The sequence below is a fragment of the Linepithema humile genome, chromosome 2 (genome assembly GCF_040581485.1).
Source record: "Linepithema humile isolate Giens D197 chromosome 2, Lhum_UNIL_v1.0, whole genome shotgun sequence".
Classification (NCBI taxonomy): Eukaryota; Metazoa; Arthropoda; class Insecta; order Hymenoptera; family Formicidae; genus Linepithema; species Linepithema humile.
Window position 1 is genome coordinate 33,493,077 of NC_090129.1, and position 14,360 is coordinate 33,507,436.

At 34.5% G+C, this 14,360-nt stretch overlaps 3 protein-coding genes and 1 long non-coding RNA gene across 8 annotated transcripts; 2 read left to right on the forward strand and 2 right to left on the reverse strand.

Moving 5' to 3' along the window:
• Window positions 1-352: 352 nt before the first annotated feature.
• Sod1 (Superoxide dismutase 1) lies at window positions 353-2,103 on the forward strand. 3 transcript variants are annotated; one of them, XM_012371620.2, is made up of 5 exons: window positions 353-496; window positions 595-724; window positions 1,091-1,187; window positions 1,484-1,671; window positions 1,750-2,103. In XM_012371620.2, the coding sequence occupies exons 2-5, from the start codon at window positions 659-661 to the stop codon at window positions 1,855-1,857; spliced, it is 459 nt and encodes a 152-aa protein (XP_012227043.2). In that variant the 5' UTR covers window positions 353-496; window positions 595-658; the 3' UTR covers window positions 1,858-2,103. The 3 variants fall into 3 exon arrangements, with proteins under 3 accessions (XP_012227043.2, XP_067205514.1, XP_067205515.1); XM_067349413.1 differs by having other exon boundaries at window positions 389-508; XM_067349414.1 differs by lacking the exon at window positions 353-496 and having other exon boundaries at window positions 574-724.
• LOC136997938 (uncharacterized) lies at window positions 1,929-4,568 on the reverse strand. Its single transcript, XR_010888481.1, has 2 exons — window positions 4,456-4,568; window positions 1,929-4,347 (listed from the first exon to the last, which is right to left on the reverse strand). It is a non-coding gene; the product is annotated as an uncharacterized lncRNA (long non-coding RNA).
• On the forward strand, window positions 3,504-11,596 carry LOC105674923 (chitin synthase chs-2-like). Of its 3 annotated transcripts, none has more exons than XM_067349399.1 (17): window positions 3,504-3,657; window positions 3,794-4,018; window positions 4,183-4,509; window positions 4,808-5,241; window positions 5,296-5,578; window positions 5,725-5,999; window positions 6,067-6,277; window positions 6,965-7,212; window positions 7,355-7,544; window positions 7,631-7,785; window positions 7,886-8,185; window positions 8,468-8,700; window positions 8,845-9,223; window positions 9,339-9,515; window positions 9,739-9,900; window positions 10,974-11,199; window positions 11,322-11,596. In XM_067349399.1, the coding sequence occupies exons 1-17, from the start codon at window positions 3,504-3,506 to the stop codon at window positions 11,561-11,563; spliced, it is 4,221 nt and encodes a 1,406-aa protein (XP_067205500.1). In that variant the 3' UTR covers window positions 11,564-11,596. The 3 variants fall into 3 exon arrangements, with proteins under 3 accessions (XP_067205500.1, XP_012227030.2, XP_067205501.1); XM_012371607.2 differs by having other exon boundaries at window positions 5,302-5,578; XM_067349400.1 differs by lacking the exons at window positions 10,974-11,199; window positions 11,322-11,596 and having other exon boundaries at window positions 9,739-10,052.
• On the reverse strand, window positions 11,246-14,322 carry LOC105674922 (BRCA1-associated protein). The gene is made up of 7 exons (XM_012371606.2): window positions 14,107-14,322; window positions 13,540-13,837; window positions 13,287-13,476; window positions 12,894-13,212; window positions 12,377-12,801; window positions 11,839-12,247; window positions 11,246-11,729 (listed from the first exon to the last, which is right to left on the reverse strand). The coding sequence occupies exons 1-6, from the start codon at window positions 14,183-14,185 to the stop codon at window positions 11,861-11,863; spliced, it is 1,698 nt and encodes a 565-aa protein (XP_012227029.1). The 5' UTR covers window positions 14,186-14,322; the 3' UTR covers window positions 11,246-11,729; window positions 11,839-11,860.
• Window positions 14,323-14,360: the final 38 nt, after the last annotated feature.

The window sequence follows — 14,360 nt, forward strand, 5'->3', positions numbered from 1 at the left end:
ATTACAGCAATATTGCAACATTGCCACAATGTTGCTGCAATGTTCTGTGTTTGCTGGATTTAATTATTTTTAAAGATATTTTAAGAATAAAATCAGTGTCTTATATTTTAGTTTAGAAACTTTCAGGTTAAATACATTATCTTTGAATATTTGTATATTATAATTGTTAAAAAATTTCAAGCTATTCAAATAAATTGTTATTTAGTTGATAAATTGTTTAATAAATTCAAAGCTGTACTCATACCAGCAATCATTTTGTTCAGGAGATTAGAGCGAGCTTCAACTAGATGGCAATACTATAAAAAACCTTGGATGCGACTAGCTGTGGCATGTTTTAGTGTCGGCATCTCATGGCTTCTTACAGAATCTTTTGTCAACTTGCAGCTTCACCTTCCAAACACTTCATTCATGTATTGTTGTTTTACATTGATAGGCCGTTCTCGCTGTCCCATCGCTCACCCATCTTATCATTTGAAATTTGCTAGCATATCAGCCGGTACGTATATAGGTACGTCAGCGTTTTTTTCCGACGTTGATAGATAGTGATTCAGCAATTTAACTTTTTAGCTGCTACATAATTTACGTCTCTTGCAGTGCGCTGCGGATTATCCATCTGACTCAATCGAACCGGTCTTGAGTAGGCCAGAATATTTGCAAAATGGTCAAGGCAGTCTGTGTCCTTCAGGGCGAGCCCGTTAAGGGAACGGTGTACTTTGAGCAAGCGGTAAATGTTAAAATATATAGACTTTATTCAGTTACATTATGTACATTAATTGGTGCACTTCGTCGAACCTTCTAGATCACTGAATATTACGATGTTTTTTTTCATAAATTTTCTTTTTACGTGTTGTGAAATGAGCTTTTTGCATTGATACAAAATAGCGTGTAATAATCTATATATTTTTTATTTGATATGCTTATAAGTTGAATTGCAATACAATTTTATATTCTTTGATTAATTTGGAAACAATTATTCATCATAAAAGATTTACTTTGATAATTTGTAACAGCTATTGATTTTTGGTTTATTAAAAAATTTATATTTTTTTATATTTGTATTTTATTAAAATAAACTTGATTTGTAATGCAGGATGGTTCGAATGCAGTGAAAGTGACTGGAGAGGTATCTGGCTTGCAAAAGGGCTTGCACGGTTTCCACGTTCATGAATTTGGTGATAATACCAATGGTATGTTTGGGTTATGTATAGAGTTAAAGTTAATGGAAATCAGTAGTTAGTAACAAGTTAAAGTTAAGGAAATCAGTAGTTAGTAACAAGCTAATTAAGGATGAATATATACGATATCAATATCTGTTGACTTGTTGATAATGCAATCACAGGATAGAGAATATATATGAAATATCTCAGTATTTTGTATTTTGTTTTGGTTTTAATAAAGATATCAGGTTATTTATAATACAAGGCCATATTATGTAAGATTATGTAAGATTATGTATTATGTATTCCTATGTATTCTTTTATAGGTTGCACAAGCGCTGGTGCTCACTTCAATCCACTGGGAAAAGAGCACGGTGGTCCAAGCCATTCTGTGCGTCACGTTGGTGATTTAGGAAACGTGGAGGCTAGCGCTGATGGTGTGGCTAAGGTCAACATCTCTGACTCTCAGATCCAACTTACCGGAGCACACAGTGTCATTGGACGAACTCTTGTGGTACATATTTATAAGCCTCGTTTAATTCATTTTTCACAAAATTACGGCAAGAATTTCTTTATTTTCTCAAACTTTTAGGTTCATGCTGATCCTGATGATCTTGGCCAGGGTGGCCACGAGCTGTCAAAGACAACCGGTAACGCTGGCGCTCGTCTCGCTTGCGGTGTCATTGGTGTCACGAAGTAAACATGCAGCATACAACTTCATATAATCGGCGAAAAATTAATGGATAGGGGATTTATTAGAGATATACTCTATTTTCTTATTGTTGAGCTTTGAGCATAAAGCTATATATATCGTCATTTTTTATTTTCTTCAATGTTAAGTGCGTTAGAAATTCTTTATTTTACCTGAAAATGTAAACAAGGTATCATAACTTTATGTATATCGTTTGTCAGACATTAAAATAAAAAGAATACATATAATCGGAAATATACTGTTATTCTCCTGGAATTGACCCTAATTTCGAATCTTATCTAGTCTTATCATGGCATCGATAATAATACTTCTATCGGTGGTGGGTCTAAAAATTGCATCACGATCACGATAAATTAATTTCGGCAGTTGTCGATTATAAGTCGTGAGATTCACAAATATGTCGTCAATAAACCAGGAAAAGATAAGAGAAGACAGACCGAGAAGTGTTTTCAGCAATTACCATAATGACAGCAACTTCGATGTCGACGAAACTGAAGAAATGGGGTACGTATTTAGAAAATTAATATTTTATCAAAAAATAAATGGATTAAAATTAGTAGATCCGTACAGACGAATTTATTTTATGCGGTTTGCAGTGTACGTGAAGACATTCCGCCATGGGACGTGTTCAAATCTTTTCCTACTCAAACGGAAAGTGGATCTATGCAAAATAATAGATTTTTTGAGATTACTGTTCGTATTCTAAAGATGTTCATTTACGGCTTATTATTCATCATTGTTTTATGCAGCGCTATTGTGGCTAAATCAGCTGTTCTATTTGCAACTTCGCAGTTGCAAGGTAATACACATTTGCTCTATCGCAACGACTGCAATTCAAGTAAGGTTTTGATTTAGAATATGTAATTAAAAAATTATAAATGTTCTAATAATTTCCAAGTTCCAAAATTCAGATTTAATTAAATTTTAAAACTTTAATTGGATTCAATTTAATTGATGAATTTTATATTTATAACTTGATTAAAATAAATAAAGAATAATAAAAAATTATATAAAAATGTAAGAAAACGTAAGTTAATATTTAATTAAGAAGTATAATTAAAATTATTGTTAGGGTGGTCCAAAAAATTTCTTGTTTCACGAAAATCTATTTTATTGATTTTTATTTTAGCTCGCGAAGTTTTTTTAAATTAAACATACAAAATCTTATTTCCAGATGCAAAAGGCATATTAAAGTCAATCGTAACTATTGTGATTCATAAAAATTAGTTTCCAATTTTATTTGAAAAATACGACAAACCTTTTGTACCAGCCTAATAATATTGGAAAAATTATATAAATTAATAGAAAAAAAAAGTTCATGATTTTAATCTAGAAATTGAAAGGGATGACATCAAACACGCACATTATCTTATCGTAAATTTATGTAAATATATCATCGATGTATATCTCATCACATTTTACCATATGTTTGATCAATCCTTTTCAACTAAATATTTTTTTATGTAAAACTCTTAATTTTTTTAGAGTTTGAAGAGGATAAATACTTGACTAAACGTACGCAAGATGATATACGCATAAAATGGACTTGGTGTTTGATTTTTATATTCATTGTACCGGAATGCATCGGCGTTTTAAAGACAGTATGGCATTACTTATTTAAAAGAAAATGTAAAATGCCGAAGAATCGAAACATGCTGTTTATGATTCTGATAGAAACATTACATACGATTGGTTTAGTGTTGTTTGTTTTTGTCATCCTACCAAAAATTAGCGCGGTGCAAGGCGTCGCTATTTTCTGTTGCTTATGTTTTATACCAGGATTATTAAGTAAGTTTTCACATAATTAATAAAGTAATATATATAAATTTTTTACTAGCGTAGATTTCAATAGTTATTTTTTTTCTAAATTTAAGTTTAATTACTCGCTGCCTTATTTATTGAATATCGACATTATTATTGCTAGATCTACTCTCGCGAAATAAAGAGAACCAAAATTTATCGACAAGCAAATTGAGACTATATATAATTCTTGATGTGCTGGCATTAGTTGCACAAATTAGCGGTTTGTTCTTATGGTTCTTAATCCAGAATATCAGTAATAAAGGTTCAACGTGGCTCTTTCCCATCGCACTCATATTATGCTCAATTCGTTGGTGGAGCAATTATGTATCGTTCTATAGCAACATTGGTGCGTATAAATTTTTGTCGTGTTTTTTAATCTTTACTAAAAATTAATGTAGTTTATTTAAAAGCAAATCTTTACAATTTAATCCGCGTAAATAGAGCCACATTATCTAATCTGAAATATTGAAGGTAAATCATTGCTTAATGACTGTTTAACGATTAAAACAGGTTTCGTGCGATTCTTATCGTCCGTGAAAGAGAATCTTCAGCCGAGTCAACACATTGTACAAGGATATGTATCCTTCTGGAGGATTTTTATTTTCATCATTGGTGCTCTCGTCGTTAGCGTATGCAATAATATAGATGCCAAAAGCTTCTTCTCACCAAGTTTAACTACAACAGAGATCAACCTAATTCCAAACGCTTCCCAATATGATGGATTTTTCGATTATTTCGCTAATAATACAAAAAGACACACTTTAATGGCATCTTACAATGTACCTCTTTATGTGTTTATGATTCAAGCTGTTTTCGCCATGATAATGTATCAATCCTGTAAGTATTTATCCAGCACAGATTTAAACACTATAAAAATTCCAAAAATTATTAAAAATATAAAAAAATTTGTAAAAGACATTGAAAAGATTAAATTTAATCTTTTATCTCTTTTTGTAACTCTTTATAATTCTAATTTATGTTATAATTCTATAATTTTAATTTAATTGATGTCTGAAAGGATTTATTTCAAATTAGAAATTTATTGATAGATTTTTTCATTCATCCAGTTTAAATATTTTTATTTTTCTCGCAGACTAGATTTTTTGATTCTTGAATTCTTGGTGAACAATTTTAGGCAAATTTGCGTACAAAACTCATATGCACCAGTTCGGCTTCGCGTTTCCAACAAATTTAGCTAATCCGGGAGCAGTGTGTTTGATCTTGGCATTGTGCACTGCCAGAAATGAAGACGTCTGCGCTTTTCGCGACGTCATAGCTTTTCCGGATTGCTTCTTCTTTGGTGAAACTGTGTTCAAAAATTGGGGTGAACTTTTTACTAATGATACGTGGTACATTTGGTTCTGGCCAATGTGGATGATATCACAATTATGGATCACAATGCATTTGTGGACCACCGAGAACGAAAGATTAGCACTGGCAGACAGGATTTTCTCTACAATCACTTACGATTCACTTATGATTGACCAATGTTTGGCGATGAATAGAAGAACGCAAAATAAAAAAGCTGACGAAGACAACGAGGAAAAAAACAATAGTTCTGAATTTTCAGTAAGTAGTTAAACATATCGTCAGAATTTTATTTATTATGTTAATTCATTGAAGTTTCAGGATGCCGATCTGAGATTCTCCGACACTATGTTCGAAGATATTGGCTTAGACGAATGGACCGAACAGGACTTTGACAGAAAGGAGATGAATATGGCACATGATAAACGTAAGGATCGAGTTACGAAAATTTACGCGTGTGCTACGATGTGGCACGAAGAGAAAAGTGAAATGAACCACTTAGTGGGCAGTATTTTGCGATTGGACAAGGATCAATGTGCAATGCGTATCACGCAGCATCATTACGACGTTCACATCAAAGATTATTACGATCTGCAGAGTGAGTCATTAACGAATCGACAATTATAATTAAAACTTTAATAACACATTGCAAAATTTTATTGTTACTTTAATTAAATTTCCACTTGTACTCGCCGAATTTTAAATTGTTTAATGAAGACTGCACATGTTTTTTTTTTATATTAGCGCACATTTTCTTTGACGACGCATTTTGCTGCATGCACGGCTGCGTTGATTTGTGCAATCACGATGAGGACGAGACGCAAGTTAATCACTACGTGATGACACTGGTAGAGACGGTCCAAAAAAATGTGGAAAACTTGGGTATGCCTGCCTCACCACCCACTAAATATCCGACGCCTTACGGAGGTCGTCTCGTATGGAGATTGCCAGGTGAAACTGAACTGATAGTTCATTTGAAAGACAAAAATAAAATTAGACACAGGAAACGGTGGAGCCAGGTAAGTATATCATAATTACACATTCTTGAATCCGCGATTTAAAAAATACCTTGTATTATTTTTTAAGGTCATGTATATGTACTATCTTCTGGGTTATCGTCTGATGGGTCTGTCCATCGACGTGGATCGAAAAGAAATCATTGCTGAGAACACGTATATTCTTACACTGGACGGAGATATCGACTTCCGACCGGCCGCTGTCAAGGTTCTGGTGGACTTGATGAAAAAGGATAAGGATCTCGGTGCTGCATGCGGCCGAATACATCCGGTTGGATCAGGTATGCAAGAATAAATTAATGTCAAGTATGTGCAACATGTTTACTCAAATCTTGAAAAAAATCTCCTTCGAGAGTTTTATGATTCTCTAAGCACTTTTGATCTGACTTTTGGGCACGAATAAGACAAATTTATTTTTTATGAGCTTCTCAATGTGTTTTATTTATATTTATGAAGAAAGAATTAAGACAGCTATTGAGATTTCAAATATAAAGTTTGAAAAAATACTGAAAGGAATTAAAGGGCGATCGCAAAATGAAAGTAAAATTCTTAAAGAGACATTCTCAATAGAAATTCCCTGAATTCTAATAAAATTCCTTGAGAAATCTTTAATTTCTTTAAGAAAAAATATTCGAAGAAACATTTTCAACAAAAATTCTCTGAGCTTCGATAAAAATTCTTTGAATTCTGCAGATAGAAAAAAATTTCTTGAAAGGATTTCAGATTTTTCCAAGTAGTAGACATTCTAGCATATAATCTAAGACGATAGAATTAGTTCAGTACTGTTTTAATTGTTTAGAGTCGAAGAAATATACTCAGGTTTTCATCACAATTAATGTACGAAAAAAAGTTCGTTATTTATTGAACAAACATCTTAATTTTTTATTTTGCTTAATTGTTAAATTATGCAACTTTCGCGTATGACAGGAAAATTGCTTTGCTTTAAATTCTTAAGTGTTTTATCGTAGGTCCAATAGTTTGGTTCCAAAAGTTTGAGTATGCCATCGGTCACTGGTTGCAAAAATCCACAGAGCATACGATCGGCTCCGTTCTGTGCAGCCCCGGCTGTTTCTCACTCTTTAGAGCGAAAGCGTTAATGCAGCATAACGTGATGGCGAAATATGCCACGAAATCGAGCGAAGCCAGACATTATATTCAGTACGATCAAGGCGAAGATCGATGGCTCTGTACATTGCTACTCCAAGTGGGCTCTCGAGTAAATCGTCACTTTTTAAGAAAATCAAGGAGGAATAATAAAATCATATGATAATATTATAATCATAATATTTCAATTATTTCTCGAAATATTTCTTTCGCCAAAATCAAAGCATATTAAAGAATTAATTTGCTTTTATCAGGTTGAATATTCAGCGGCAAGTGATGCGTATACTCATGCACCGGAAATCTTTAGAGATTTTTACATACAACGTCGTAGATGGATTCCATCCACTGTCGCAAATATATTTGATTTATTGACTTCCAAGGAAACGACGAAAGTAAACAACGATATCTCATGGATATACATCGCTTATCAGTGGATTCTGATAGGTGTGTCTTTGATATATAAATATATATATTAGCGACGCAACATTAATAATTTTTAAATGATCATATCTTATCGATGGTTTTTGAAGGAAGTACAATTCTGGGACCGGGCACAATATTTTTAATGTTGGTTGGCGCGTTCGTTGCCGCGTTTCACATCGACAACTGGACCAGTTTCTGGTACAATCTGATCCCATTATGTACATTCATCGGCATTTGCTTCACCTGCAAGGAGCGCATGCAGGTATGCGACTCCAATAATATTTGAAGAAAATGACAAGATTTTGAAAGATATGCGAAAGATTTATTTATTGATAGCACGTTACTAATATGGATTTATGCAGTTATTAGTAGCCGAAATTATCAGCGCTGTGTACGGACTGGTGATGGTAATCGTCCTCGTGGGAATTATGCTGCAAATCGCCGAAGATGGATGGCTCGCACCGAGCAGCCTTCTCTTTTTCATTGTCGCGGGTCAGCTGATAGTGGCTGGTCTATTACATCCTCAGGAAGCGACCTGTTTATTATGCGGTGTTATTTACTACATCACTGTGCCATCCATGTACATGCTGTTGATCATCTTTTCCGTCTTCAACGTGCACAACGTCACATGGGGCACGCGGGATTCGAAAAAGCCGACTGTAGTAAGTGTCTGCTGTTTGCTAAACTCGATTTATTTAGTAATATAGATTAAATGTATTATAGTAAATAATTAGGAAATGATAACGAGGAGAATTTATCATAGTTATAAATAACTTCTCTTAAAAACAACATTCACTTGTTTAGCATTATTCGCATTTTTTTAATTATTACAAAACAAACAAAATCAAAAATTTTCCTTCAGCTATTTTCTATGTAAAAGTATTTTAGATTCTGTTGAATAAATTCTAAAAAAATAATTATTACAATTATAATAAAAAATAAAGAAGCCTCAAGATGAGACGAGACCCGCGGCAACCAGCCATCTACCCGGATTCTTGGCGGGAAAATTTAATAACCAAGATAATAACAATAAAAAAGGTTCATTGGAGTTTTCCTTGGGAGATCTCTTTAAATGTGTCTGCTGCATTCATACAGGAATCAGTTATGAGGAGAAGCGATTGCTCGAGATCAACGATTCTTTACAGCAAATAAATAAACATTTGGATTTACTGGACAGGTTTGAAAAAAAAGATTATTATTTATAATCATTGCCTTGCTAAATCTTGCTAAAACTTCCTTTTAATTCCGTTGACGTTCAAGCTTTATTTATCACACCATCATCAGGATAAAATTTACACTACAGCATGGACAATCTAATTAGTAATTACAGATTACATGCAACGAAGATGGAGACTAGTAACGCTGCACAATCATCTTCCAATGCTAATATCTACCCGAGACCGTATCTTCCAGTAGAAGAGGAGGTGCCCGAAGAAATCGAGCTGCAGCACATGACAAACAAGAGTGATCAAGAGAATGAGAGCTACGAGGATATTGATGAAGACGAAAGCGACGTTCTAACGCACGTGTCAACAACTTTGAGCCAGGACCATTCCAACTTTCTTATTAGTCCTTATTGGCTTCAGGACGAAAGAATGCGAAGGGGCGACGTAAATTTTCTGTCAAACCTCGAGGAGGAATTTTGGAAGAACTTGATTGGAAAATACTTGCGGCCCATCGAAACCGATGAAGAGAGTCAGGTAAGCACGATTTAAGTTTAATCTCGCGAAAAAAAAAAAAGAAAAGAAAAATAAGTGAGAACAATGTATGGAATTTTGTTTACGATGGCTTACTCTTTAATTATATTTCTTTTAGAACAAAATAGTCCAGGAACTGATAAGCTGCCGCGATGCGTATTTACTAAAATTCTTCATGATTAATGCCCTGTTCGTGCTAATTGTGTTTCTTATGCAGTTAAATAAAGATACATTGCATATGCAATGGCCGCTAAGCATGAAGTACAATGTTACATACGATACAAAAAGGAATGAGGTAAATATTTATATTAATAATTATAGCGCGCATTTTATTAATAATAATTTCATATAATAATTATATTTAATACTATTTTTTCTTTTATTATTGAATTGCTCGCGTGCCTGGAATAACACAAATTGTGCAATTCCCTCTTCTTCGTTTTAAACTTTTCTGAATTATAATTTAAACTAGTTAACTTTTAATTACTATTGCTGCATTATTTATCAATTTTCTACAGGTATATGTGGCAAAAGAATACTTAAGACTCGAACCGATTGGATGTTTATTTATTGCCGCATTCATCAGCATATTAGGCATTCAGTTTTGTGCTATGTTGGTCCATCGATTCGGCACTCTTTCCCACGTGCTCGCCAACACGAGACTTCCTTTCTTCACTAAGGTAATTATATTTTTAAAAACCCGTTTACTTACAAAATACTTATTTTTTTCTTCCAACAAGTTCTCTGTGATTTTTTCCAAATAAATTTATCAAAAATATTATCAGAAATACGAAATACGGATTTATTTTAAGAGAAAGCCGAGGAAAATTTTCGAAAAGGTTTAGGTTTCTTAATTTATGTCTCGCCACCATTTTTTGTTTGAAACCGAGTACCTACGTCGATGCGTCTCGTTGAGACAAGCAACTTTGGTCCTATAAACATATAGCAGACAACGAATATTTACGGAGTTATAGCTCTTTTTCGTCGCCGATTTTTTGGTTATCGGGGCTTAAAACTCGGAAACCATAGGAGATAGAAGATCGGACCATAGGACCTTATTGAAAGGGTATCGAGAGATCTTTGGATCCCTCCAGGCGGTTTTTCGAAATTCGTAAATTTTTGAAAAAATTTGGGGTGTTGGTGATTATGGGTCGCCACCATATTTCGTTTGAAACCGAGTACCTACGTCGATGCGTCTCGTCGAGACAAGCAACTTTGGTCCTATGAACATATAGCGGGCAACGAATATTTACGGAGTTATAGCTCTTTTTCGTCGCCGATTTTTTGGTTATCGGGGCTTAAAACTCGGAAACCATAGGAGATAGAAGATCGGACCATAGGACCTTATTGGAAGGGTATCGAGAAATCTTTGGATCCCTCCAGGCGGTTTTTCGAAATTCGTAAATTTTTGAAAAAATTTGGGGTGTTGGTGGTTATGGGTCGCCACCATATTTTGTTTGAAACCGAGTACCTACGTCGATGCGTCTCGTCGAGACAAGCAACTTTGGTCCTATGAACATATAGCGGGCAACGTATATTTACGGAGTTATAGCTCTTTTTCGTCGCTGATTTTTTGGTTATCGGAGCTTAAAACTCGGAAACCATAGGAAATAGAAGATCGGACCATAGGACCTTATTGGAAGAGTACCGAGAGATCTTTGGATCCTTCCAGGCGGTTTTTCAAAATTCGTAAATTTTTGAAAAAAATTTGGGGTGTTGAAGGTTCTACAATCGGCTGTTTTTACTTTCGCAGATTTCGGAAGATGACACCTTTCAAAAGTATGTTGATATGATAGCGCAGGAGGTTCAACGCATGGCAGACGACAATTTGATTTTCGAACTCAGGCGAAGTACCATGACTTCCCCCAGCAGGCGAAGGACCGTACACGAGTTGACGGAAAATCCGCAAGGACCATTGAGGATATTCGGGAACTGGGGAAAGCTGTTTCGAGGAATGCTTCGTGATCCAAATAAGTCGGGTATAACTTCTCTTGTTTATATGTTACAGATACATTTTTATATCAATGCTGTAGCATTAATTGTCACATTTGATTTTTATGTTACTTTTTTTTTTTTTTTATCGAAGACTCATATTTTACAGGTTTGTCGCGGCGCATGTCTTCGCGAATATCGAAAAGCGAGTTTAGCGCTATTGAGCGAAGACGATCAACACATTTAGAAAGAGGAAAAACAGAGACAAAAGCATATGGCATTTATGATAATGCTGATAACTTGACAACGCTTTCGAATAATCATACTTTGCATAATCTGCAGCCTAGTACATCAAATTTTAATCAATTCCAGTATGATAATCCGACATTCAAACGGGACGAAGATATATGATGCTAAAAATAAAAATAAATACCTTTTATTTAATGACGCAAGTAGATTAGTGTCATTTTTCCTCTCCGCTTAATTTGTATCACCGAATTCGATCAACTTTGATTAATTTTGTTTCGGCAGTGAGTGTAGTGTATTGAAAAATATAACGGGAAGGGAAAAACAAAACCTGAAACATAAAATATTTGTAATAAATATATTTCTATTATAAAATAATAATAGAATAAAAATATTTCTATTCTTTTTCTTCGTGACATAAATTAGCATTAAACAATTACAGGAGAAGAGCGCTTCTCGATGTTAATGTTTCTTGTGACCCTTATGCACTCGAGATCCTGATGATTTTCCGGCTTTGGGACTCGGCGGGGGAATGACAATACGACCAGAGGCGATTTCTTCTCGATCGACGGATTCCTCAATTTGTTTTTGTGCGTCAAGAAAAAACATGAGATCCCGAATTTGTTCTTTCAAATCAGTAATTTCTGTTTCTTTGGTAGTTTTTAATTCGGACAATTCGTCTTGCAATTTCTTGTATTTTGCTTGCCAGGATGTTTGGTTGAGTTGCAGAGCCTTTCGCAGATCTTTCTCCTCTGTTAAATCCGCTTGTAGTTGCGTCAACTTGTTGGTAGAATGCTGCAAACGCTTTTCCAGCGTCTGCTTGTCGCGACTGAGTGTTGTAAATTGTTTCTAATAAAAAAAAATAGAGATTTTTGTAGTCTAGCTAATATAAAGAACAAGAAAGCAACAGAAAAAGAGAAGAAACATGATAAAAAAAAGAGAAAAATAAAATATTTATCAATTTTAAGGATTATTTACCTTGAATTGTGAATTTTCCTCAAGAACTTCTCCCAACTTATCCCTTAATTCGGTGATGTCTGCCATAGAACGTTGCTCCAAGCGATTAAGCTTCTCTTCAAAGTATTCTCGTTGCGTTTCTAACTGAGATGTTAATAAATACGTAAATTCCAATTGCACGGAGTCGACTTTCTCTTCTACAGCCGCACCCTCGCCTTTAGTTGTGGTGTGACCGCCTTCTACCATTTTACCGTCTTTGTCCTGCAGCAATCGATGCACGAAATTATCGCCTACGTAATCCCAGACGCGATTGTTACCCAACTGCATCGCATAACAATGGTGCGTATCCCGATAATGCTCAAACGCGTGACCCTGGTGATAACGCGAGCAGCCTACGTGGCCGCAGATCAGACATATCCACAATGCATCATTGCTAGTATCCGCAACTGAAAAAATTCATAAAAAACATGTTTAAAGGAAAGAAAATATTTGAATTTAGTAGAAAAATGTGAAACAATTCTCTTAATGCAACATTTACCACATTCCATGCAACGGCTGTCGGCTAATGGCTCTGGTGTTTGGGCATATCGACAGATTGGGCAAGATGTGTCACCCCACTTTACAAGACAACTTGAATGAAAAGTATGATTACACAGTATCGTCAAAATCCCGTCCACACTCTCATCCATCCTTTCCAGACAAACTGGACACGACGGCAACTCTGTATGTCCACTCAAGGGCATTCCATTGTCTCCTACTTCTACTTTGGATACAAATACCATGTGACAAACTACATCTGGTTCTAAAGAATTGTAGGGAGCACCATTGAAAGTCTCATAGAACTCGCTTGCTGCATTCTGAAATCCAATAAAAACTTGTCATGTGGATTTTGATGAACTTTGGATATCATTTTTATAACTAATTTGCTCACTGATGATCTAAAGGTGATTAAAGCCATGTACTGATTAGGACTACCATCTCTAAGGATTCTGAAATGTTGTATATCCTGATGACAAGCTGCCGTGAAAGTTAAAAGATCATGGCAAGTCATTGTTGCTGGCACTGACAAGATACAGATAGTGTGACTGCGGTCTGCAGCACTACGCATTTCCGTCAATTCACTGTATTAAAAAGATATAGAATTAGTATCACTTTAAAGCTGTTAATTACAAGAAATGACTTACTCTTCCTTGAAGAGATGAAGAATGCCTTTTGTAATTTCGACAAAGGGATTTCCAGAAATAAAACTTATTTGATCAGGCGAGGTACAAGCAGTAGCACCAGTTTCTGAACCAGAACTTGTGACATGGTTAGAATTTGAGAATGCTGTCTCTTCAGAATTAGCTCTTGATGAAGAATGCGATTTGCTTGTGCTTTGACTTGATAACAACGGTGATGTGTTTTCTGTCACATTTGTATAAGTTTCTACATTAATATCTCTTGGTTCTCTACGACCTCTCATCTTTCTTGCAGCCATGGTACCTACAATACAATAAATTTATGTAATTATCTGGTTAATACAATTTAAAATTGTTAAAGCTTTATTAAACAAGTGTTTTTACTTATAAATGGTATAAATGTAAATTATAAACATACAATAGGTTATTTATCACTTAATAAAATATAAATTAAATTAAATTAATGTTTAATTTTTTAATAAAAATATTTCAAATCCACAGTGTTATAACATTGAAATATGAAAAGTATCAAGAATGAATTGCTAATAAATTATACAATATTTTTATACTTACTGGCAGTCTCTTCTAATTCTGGATCACAAATTTCGATGCGAATAACGCATAGGGACACCAGAACAGCGGAAGAACTCATGCCACATAATTAGATTACGACATATTACGCTAAACATCTTCCATTTTTTATTTCGTTATTACAAACAACATTGTCATACTGATTCACTGTCAAACAGCCAAGTGGAAACTTCTATTTTGTATACATAGATTCTAGCGTCATCTGATTCTGGTTACGAGAGTATCTGCAACTATAA

What these genes read in the sequence shown, in the direction of transcription:
- LOC105674923 (XM_067349399.1), top strand. Translation starts at nt 3,504, where the DNA reads ATGCCGAAGAATCGAAACATGCTGTTTATGATTCTGATAGAAACATTA. An exon ending in ATCGTTCTATAGCAACATTG is followed by an intron (nt 4,019 to 4,182) that starts GTGCGTATAAAT and finishes CGATTAAAACAG; the next exon opens with GTTTCGTGCGATTCTTATCG. An exon ending in TTATCAGTGGATTCTGATAG is followed by an intron (nt 7,545 to 7,630) that starts GTGTGTCTTTGA and finishes TGGTTTTTGAAG; the next exon opens with GAAGTACAATTCTGGGACCG.
- Sod1 (XM_012371620.2), top strand. Translation starts at nt 659, where the DNA reads ATGGTCAAGGCAGTCTGTGTCCTTCAGGGCGAGCCCGTTAAGGGAACG. An exon ending in ATTTGGTGATAATACCAATG is followed by an intron (nt 1,188 to 1,483) that starts GTATGTTTGGGT and finishes ATTCTTTTATAG; the next exon opens with GTTGCACAAGCGCTGGTGCT. An exon ending in TCATTGGACGAACTCTTGTG is followed by an intron (nt 1,672 to 1,749) that starts GTACATATTTAT and finishes TCAAACTTTTAG; the next exon opens with GTTCATGCTGATCCTGATGA.
- LOC105674922 (XM_012371606.2), bottom strand. Translation starts at nt 14,185, where the DNA reads ATGAGTTCTTCCGCTGTTCTGGTGTCCCTATGCGTTATTCGCATCGAA. An exon ending in CTTCATCTCTTCAAGGAAGA is followed by an intron (nt 13,477 to 13,539) that starts GTAAGTCATTTC and finishes TTTTTAATACAG; the next exon opens with TGAATTGACGGAAATGCGTA. An exon ending in AGGAAAATTCACAATTCAAG is followed by an intron (nt 12,248 to 12,376) that starts GTAAATAATCCT and finishes TTTTTTTATTAG; the next exon opens with AAACAATTTACAACACTCAG.